This window comes from Lontra canadensis, unplaced genomic scaffold (assembly GCF_010015895.1).
Source record: "Lontra canadensis isolate GAN:19392208 unplaced genomic scaffold, GSC_riverotter_1.0 scaffold23, whole genome shotgun sequence".
Classification (NCBI taxonomy): domain Eukaryota; kingdom Metazoa; phylum Chordata; class Mammalia; order Carnivora; family Mustelidae; genus Lontra; species Lontra canadensis.
In genome coordinates this window covers 12,365,435-12,374,284 of record NW_022631017.1, presented here as the reverse complement: position 1 = coordinate 12,374,284, position 8,850 = coordinate 12,365,435, and the positions used below count along the sequence as shown (strand labels likewise).

At 33.0% G+C, this 8,850-nt stretch overlaps 1 protein-coding gene across 1 annotated transcript in view; it reads left to right on the top strand.

Annotated features, from left to right (window-relative positions):
- ZUP1 (zinc finger containing ubiquitin peptidase 1) overlaps positions 1-8,850 on the top strand; it is a 37,950-nt gene that overhangs the window by 12,626 nt on the left and 16,474 nt on the right. Inside the window, exons 3-6 of the mRNA XM_032861961.1 lie at positions 991-1,118; positions 2,923-3,091; positions 6,103-6,291; positions 6,707-6,872. Coding sequence (XP_032717852.1) covers positions 991-1,118; positions 2,923-3,091; positions 6,103-6,291; positions 6,707-6,872 — 652 coding nt within the window. The remainder of the gene's footprint in view (positions 1-990; positions 1,119-2,922; positions 3,092-6,102; positions 6,292-6,706; positions 6,873-8,850) is intronic.

The window sequence follows — 8,850 nt, the reverse complement described above, 5'->3', positions numbered from 1 at the left end:
GGCTTTGTATGGGTACATAAATTATTCTGTAAGCCCATGGTAAATAATGAAAGATATGGCCTGAGTAAATCACTATAGATAGTGTCAGTAGTATGCTAAAAATAAGTTGTAATTTGTTTATCCTTGGCAGTTGGAAGTGGGGACCAAATAGGAATATGGAGTAGAGACTGGGAGATTTGAAAGAAAAGAAAGAATACTCAAATACATAATTCAAATATCAAACTGGAAGTCAGGGAGACCAGATCCTTCCCAGAAGCCACTGACTAATGGATCTATGAGATACTGGGTAGAGAGGATACAGGGCAATATGTTGCAAAGTTGTACCATTTGTTTGCGACCAGACTGTAATTAAGCTGTACTTTGCAAACATATTTTTATGCTCTTCATTATTTCCGTTTCTGCCCCAGTTTATTTTAAAAGCCAGTTTTCCTTATTTATGTTAATAAGGAGCACCAATGGGGACGCCTGGGTGGCTCAGTGGGTTAAGCCGCTGCCTTCGGCTCAGGTCATGTTCTCAGAGTCCTGGGATCGAGTCTCGCATCGGGCTCTCTGCTCAGCAGGGAGCCTGCTTTCCTCTCTCTCTCTCTGCCTGCCTCTCTGTCTACTTGTGATCTCTCCTCTGTCAAATAAATAAATAAAATCTTTAAAAAAAAAAAAAAATAAGGAGCACCAATGAAGAATATTCCTAAGTTCTGTTTTCCTTAGGAGATAATATATGACTTCCTAAGGGTGTCATGAGGATCAAATGAGACAATTAATGAAAAATGCTTGTCACAGCCTACCTATTCAGTGTATGTTAGTGATTTAAGTGGAGGTTCTACCCTTATAGAAGTTGTTCAAGTTCTGCTAGAAAACAGTGTTTCCATGACATCGTAGTCATGAGTAAATATCAAAATAATAGCATTTACTCCATTTAAAAGATATGAGTTAAACATATAATAAGTGAGATTTAAATTCAGTAGTTAATTTATTCTAAACATTAAAAATATCTATTAGGCATAGACAGAGTCCAGTGTTCTAGAGATCTAGAGTTGGCTCACCAGCTTCAACAAGAAGAAGACAGAAAGAAGAGATCTGAGGAATCACGACAAGAAATGGAAGAATTTCAGAAACTGCAGGTATGAAGATTAATAACAATCGTAGTATTTTGGTTTGGTAGAGTTCCTATTTTTCAAACATGCTGTCGAGACTACAGCCTATTATTTTCGTCATTGTTGATACACAAAATACTCTTTTTACATACACATTTTCTAGTTCATAACAGCTACCACTTATAAATACTCATTCTGGTCATGTACTGGGATAAGCACTTCACATATAGTACCTTAAGATCTTCACAGCAACTCCCTAAATGACAGATGAGGAAGCAGAGACAGTGCTTATATAGCTAGTAACTTGTTCAGGTTCAGGCTATATTAAATGGTAAAACCTGGATTCAAACCTATGTTAAATTGATAGGGCAGATTAGGAAACAAAGAATTTAAGCGTTTGTATAGATACTTAAAAGAGAAATTGAGAACTAATATCTCTTGTCTGAGTGTTAAATTCTTTTAGTGATTGCAATTCAAGCATTTAAAAAGAGCCATGTTTAATGGAAAATCTATTTTTTATGACATTTGAGACTTTATCTTGGGTTGATGTTGGTATCTGCCGAACTAAACTGGCGGCATCTAATATATTTTTGATGCATGTACTTTTTTTTTTTCTAAAGATTTTATTTATTTATTTGACAGACAAAGATCACAGGTAGGCAGAGAGGCAGGCAGAGAGAGGAGGAAGCAGGCTCCCTGCGGAGCAGAGAGCCTGATGCGGGGCTTGATCCCAGAACCCTGGGATCATGACCTGAGCCAAAAGCAGAGGCTTTAACCCACTGAGCCACCTAGGCGCCCCAATGCATGTACATTTTTAATAGATTATTTCTACTTTTTTCAGTCCTAATTTTCTGTGAACTATTACCTGTGCTAATAACGCTCAGAGTTTCTAATTACTCTTTTTCTGTGTGCTAATAGGATAATGTTTGAAAAAAAAGAGTTTATGATTGAATAGGTTTGAAAGTATTCAGTTAAATACGTTTGTATACTGCAAGATTTTTCGAAACCTTTAATATACTAATGTGCATTGTACATATCATAATTTTCTCAGACTCACTTCTGAGTTTTTCTGTTCAGTTATGTCACGCATGACCATGTAATTCTCTATTTGGAGTATCTAACTTAGGCTATTTTTCTCCTTAGTGATTCATTTGTTTGTAAAACATTTTCCCACCAAGATTCAGAGGAGGCAAAAAAGTTGGCTTTTCCTAAGTTTTCTTTGTCTTATATAATTTTGAACATTATAAATACGAAAAGTTTCCAGTATTTAAATGCGTTTGTTAAGTAACTTCACAAGTTCTTTAGATCTCAAAAACTTTTTCCTTGGAGGCTGTTTTATAATTGGAGATTCTCTATCAGTGTGCAAAAAAAAAAGTTAATTTACTATGTAGAATTACTGCCTGAATGAATTGTGGATTAAGTAGGCCTTAATAGGCTAGCCTGGGAACAAATAATAAGTACTGACAAGTTTTCTTAAATAAATCAGTGCTATGTTCAGAACTGACCTGCCTTTTTTAGTACCTTTAGTAGGAAGACAGGATTGTCTACTTTTCCTATTACAAAGAAAGCAAATCTCTTGCCCTGGCGGTTTACAGAGAAAGGCTGTTACTAACTGAGGGATTTGTGTATGTGTATGTGTGTTATTTATCTTTAATAAAAATCTTAAGAAAAATCTTTAATAAAAATCTCTAATAAAAAATCTTAATCTTGTATGAAAGTCTATAAAGCAGAATGTTTCAAAATACATTTCCAAATAAATAAAATTGTAGTAAGTTTCCATCCTCATTGAAGTTAAGGGACATGAAAAGTAAGTCATTTTTATGTTCAATAGAGACAATATGGCTTAGATAATTCTGGAGGATACAAACAACAGCAACTACGAAATATGGAAATAGAAGTCAATAGGGGAAGAATGCATCCATCTGAATTTCACAGAAGAAAAGCTGATATGATGGAATCGCTAGCTATTGGTATTGATGATGGAAAAACAAAAACTTCTGGTGAGTACTTAAACATCAAAATCATTATTTTAGTATTTCATATAACAGTGAATAATAATCAGGGTTTTTTGAATTTGCTTAACTTTAATAATCCATAGTTTATAGACTTTTAGGTGATACTGTTCAAATAATTTAAAAAAAATTTTTTTTAAACTCTTATACTTTTATATTTTTATTAAATAATCCACTTAAAAATAATTTACTTTTATATTGTGTTCATTTACTTGACATTTGAAAATGGGCCTTTTAGAAGTTTTTATTGAGTGTTTACTATGTTTGAGATCAATGCTGTGTGATAGAAGTATAAGATACACACACACACACATGAAACAAATATATATATATATAATATGTGTATATATATATATATATATATATGCTTTTTTTTTTAATTCCTGTAGTCACATTAGGAAAAGTGATGAAGTAAAATTAATTTTAATATGTTAAACCACATGTGTCCATAATATTATTATTTCAACATATAATCAGTATTAAAAACTATTAATGAAATATTTTGCAATCTTTATACATTTTTCAAAATCCAATGTGTATTTTACACTTTACAGAGTATTTATATTTGGATAAGTCACATCTCAGATGTTTAATAGTCATACTTAGATAGTGGCTACTATATTGTTTTAGTATAGTTTTAGACACTAAGACCTTTATATATACTGCATCATTTAACTTGCAAAACAGACATTCACTTGTATACTGTTACATTTTTCTGGATTAGTTAATTGTGATTTAGATAGATTAAATTACTTTCCCACTGTAACCACATAGCTACTTACTGGCCCAGCTAGTATTCACAATCAAATCTGCCTTGCTCCAAAGAATGCCTTTTCCCTGATATTTTTTAAGGTATTTTTTTAATGTATACTAGTATAGTAAAAAAAATTTATATGGAAACAGCTTTGTTCCTACTAAAGAGGTTCCTAATCTTACTGTTTTAAAGCTGTAAACCTTTCATCTGTATTTTAAATCCTATGTGCATCCCTTTCTGACTCTAATCCCTCCTCACCCACACAGAGAACCGATATCCTTAATTTGGTATTTACCAGTCTCATATGTATTTTAATGCTTTTACCATATATGTAGGTATCCATAAAAATATGTAATATTTTAATGTATTTAAACTATGTGTAATTGGTGTACATCTGTTCCTATTTGGTCTCCTCAGATATGTTGATTCTTATAGCTGTACTTCATTTTGACTCTGATATCTTTTGTAAGAATTATACACAACTTATTTACCTGTTTTCATGTTGACAAACATTTAGGTTGTTTCTAGTTTCTTACTCTTACAAATTATGAACAGGTTTTCTTTTAATCCTTAATGCCCATTATCCATTTACCCCATCCCCCGTCCACCTCCCCTCCAGCAACCCTCAGTTTACTCCCTTTTCTCAAGAGGTCTTTTTTAAGAGTTTTTCTGTAATGCAACCAGAACTGGAAATACAAGGTTAAAGGGCATGTATATCTCTAACTTTGTTAAAGTTACTGCAGAATTGTTTTCCAAAATGATCATAATCTACATTTGCATCATTGTATTCTCACTCACACTTTGTATGGTGACACTTTTTAATTTTTGCCACTCATTTTTGAAATGATAGTACTTAATGTGCATTTTCCTCATTAACCCCTGAGTTAGTTTCTTCAGTAAATAACCTGTTCCCTTCTTTTGCCCTCTACTGAGTTGTCTTTTCCTTGATTTATAGGAGTTCCTTCAGTATTCAGGACACTAATTCTTTGTTGATTATATGAAATAGAGATATCTTCTTCAACATCTATAATTTGCCTTTAAATTTTATGTATGGTATCTTTAGTTAGTTTTAAATTTGAATATAATCAAATTTCTGTCTTTGTCTTTATTTATATCTTAAGTGTCTTGTTCAAGGAAATCCCCCAACTTTGAGGTCATAAAACTATCTCTTTAAATTTTCTTTAAACATTTATACTTTGCTTTTCATTTTTCTACTTTTAATTCACTTGGAATTTATTAGTACATATGTGTGTATGAGAGAGAGAAAGAGAAGGAAGGTGTGGATTTAATTTTTCCCCTTATTTATAATAGTACTTATAAGGTCTTATTTTTAAGACTTTATATAAGATGTATAAGATTGCTTATACATCTCAAGCAATAAGAAAGGAAAGTGACTCTGTACTTTCCCCACTTACCTGTGATTCCCTGTGCCGTGTATTTTCATATCCATTCGTCTGTTTCTGAAGGCCATCTTTATATTTCTTCAAAGGTCTCTGTATAAAAAGGTTTCTGTGGGATAGGACATTTCAGCCGATCTGGAATACGATTCATTAGGGTATACAAGAAGAAAATACTAGAGTTTCTATTTGTTTTTAATTTATGTTACCCTTTAATTTCTGCTTGTGCATATGTTTTAGAATTACTGTAGAATGTAGTAGAGTATGTATAGTTGTTATAATATTGATATATCTGTAGGAGGTTAAAGAATACTGCTCTGTTATGTACTATGTCCTTTTTATAAACTGCTTTGAAATTCAATGATTATGTGGCAAACATTTTTATTTTTGTGAGTTATGCAAATATTAATTGAAGCAGCTATTAGTTAAAGCTATTATTTCTTTTCAACAATAGATTATAATTTAACAAAAGATATTGGAAAATATCTAAAGAGATGTAGGGGCTAAGGATAAAAAATTTTATTATGAGGAAATTTTTCTTTTATTATATATACAATTATATAATTATATATGTATTATATAATTATATAATGTGGTTGCTAAGACCATGTTACTTAGACAGCGAGGCACCATTGTCCTAGTATAAGTAATATGCTAGTGTTAGGAAAACTTGCATAGTGGTAACAAGACATGAACTAAGGTTATAACAGTAAAAAGATAAAGAAGATGGAATTGACAAGATTTAGTTGGGGCACTTGAGGAAGAGACTCATATTAGAAATACATGAGACAGCCATAAAAGATGATAGCTTATCCTTCTAAATCTTCTAAGTCTCTTTTTTATTTTAGGAATTATTGAAGCACTTTATAGATATTATCAGAATGCTGCTACAGATGTGAGGCGTGTTTGGCTTTCCACAGGGGTGGATCACTTTCATTCATCTTTTGGTGACAAAGGTTGGGGTTGTGGTTATAGAAATTTCCAGATGCTACTTTCATCGTTACTACAAAATGATGCCTATGATGATTGCCTGAAAGGTATGTGAAGTATAATTCTCTTAACTTGTCTGCTGATAAATAGTTGACCCTTGAAGAACATGAGTGTGCGATGCATATACATGGATTTTTTACAGTCTAATATTATAAATGTATTTTCCTTACAATTTTTTCTTTTTTCTAGTTTTATTATAAGAATATGGTTTACAATATGTATAACATATAAAATACATGTTAATCAACTCTTCATTTTATGTTTGTTGGTAAGGCTCTCCGTCAATAGTAGGTTTGAAGTTTTTGGGGGAGCAAAGAGTTATAGCAGATATTTGACTCTGTAGGCAATTAGTGTCCCTAACCCCTGTATTACTCAAGGATCAACTGTACATATAATATGGAATGAAGTAATATATAGTACTTCAGTAACTGTCATGTAATATGTTTTCTTGTATAATTTTAGGTATGTCAATTCCTTGCATTCCAAAAATTCAGTCTATGATTGAAGATGCATGGAAGGAAGGTTTTGATCCTCAGGGTGCCTCTCAACTTAATAACAGGTTACAGGGAACGAAGGCCTGGATCGGAGCATGTGAAGTATACACACTCCTGACCTCCCTAAGGGTAAAGTATGTACCTGAAAACCCACGTTAAGGTTATTGTCATATATGGGAAGTTTTCCATGTTGTTTTTTTCTTTTATCAAAGGATAGTTAAAAAAATAAAATTTAAGTGGCACTGAAAGGCTTATGCTAAAAACCAATTCAGTCCCTATCTCATGTTCTTCTCTATTCTCAAGTCTGATTTCTCAGAGGCAGCTATTACTTCCAATGTTTCTGAATAATGTGCTTTCAGGGTTTTTCTTTCTTTTCTTTTTTTTGGTTAATTAGTTTTAGACATTGTTCCATTTCCCTCACGTTTCCCACCTGTGTTCACCCTCAGTCCTTATAATTTGGTTAAATCTCACTTTTTATTTGCTAAAGTCAGAGTTTACATCATGACTATATTAATATTATTCATTGCTAATTTTATTTACTTTCCCGAAAAGCTTTTAAAATTTTTCCTTGAGTTAAGAATCGTCTTTTCTTTCCTTTTTACTCTTTGACTACATCATGGTCTCAAACTTTTTCACAACCTCCGCTTATGTAATCTGAGGCACTCCTATCCTGGACACTTCTTCCTTGAAGCTCTCTATTGTCTTTGCTCTGGTCTCCTAAATCCCCTTCAAAGCTATAACCATGTGGCATTTCTTCATTTTTTTCTTGAAGTGGAGCCTGGACTTTTCTGGATTCCATGTCTATCTTTTTTGGATTGTTCTCCTGCTTAAGTATATCTTTCATAAGCTTCCTGAAAAAAGGTGCCTGGTCCTTAATACTTAAATGATCATTTGGGTGGCTTTGTTATTCTAAATTTAAAATCATTTTCGTATCAAATTAAGTTTTTACTCTGTTAACTTTTAGCAATCAGTATTACTATTGAGAAGGTAAGATGTTATCTGATTTTCATTCCATTTTGTATAACCTATTTATTTTCTCTGAAAGTTTTTTTGCATCATCTCTTAGTCCTGCTATTACGAAATTTCACCATGGGGCTTTGATTCATTGTATTAGGCATTTGTTTTTCCTTTTGAATCTAGAATTGTGAGTTGTAAGATCCTAGTGTAGTGGTTAAGAGCTTAGACTTCGGAGTCAGGCTTCCTATAACTGATTCTAGTTTTCCTGCATATTGGCTGGCTGTATGACTTAATTTGTCTGTAGTCTAGTCCCACCATTGATAAAAAGAACATGTAAATAGTAACTGCTCCATAGAGTTGCAATGATATTGAGATGATCAAGTGCTTAGAACTATGACTGGAATGTAGTTAGAGCTTAGAGGTTAATGATAATACGAACCCTGCATTTTCTTTGTTCTTCTTTCTGAACTTCTGGTAGTTGGCCACTGAACTCCTTTGACTTTTTAAGTTCATTGGTCATGTTTTTTTTTTCTCTTTGCTTGTTGTTCTACTATGTAGATCTTCTCAGCTTTATCTCCCAACTATTCTATTGAAATTTGTATCTTAGCAATCATTTTTTTTTATTATTAATTTTATTTTTTTTAAACATATATTTTTATCCCCAGGGGTACAGGTCTGTGAATCGCCAGGTTTACACATTTCACAGCACTCACCATAGCACATACCCTCCCCAATGTCCATAACCCCCCCCTCCCAACCCCCCTCCCCCCATCAACCCTCAGTTTGTTTTGTGAGATTAAGAGTCACTTATGGTTTGTCTCCCTCCCAATCCCATCTTGTTTCATTTACTCTTCTCCTACCCCCTTAACCCCCCATGTTGCATTTCCTCTCCCTGATATCAGGGAGATCATATGATAGTTGTCTTTCTCCGATTGACTTATTTCGCTAAGCATGATACCCTCTAGTTCCATCCACGTCTTCGCAAATGGCAAGATTTCATTTCTTTTGATGGCTGCATAGTATTCCATTGTGTATATATACCACATCTTCTATATCCATTCATCTGTTGATGGACATCTAGGTTCTTTCCATAGTTTGGCTATTGTAAACATTGCTGCTATAAACATTCGGGTGCACGTGCCCCTTCGGATCACT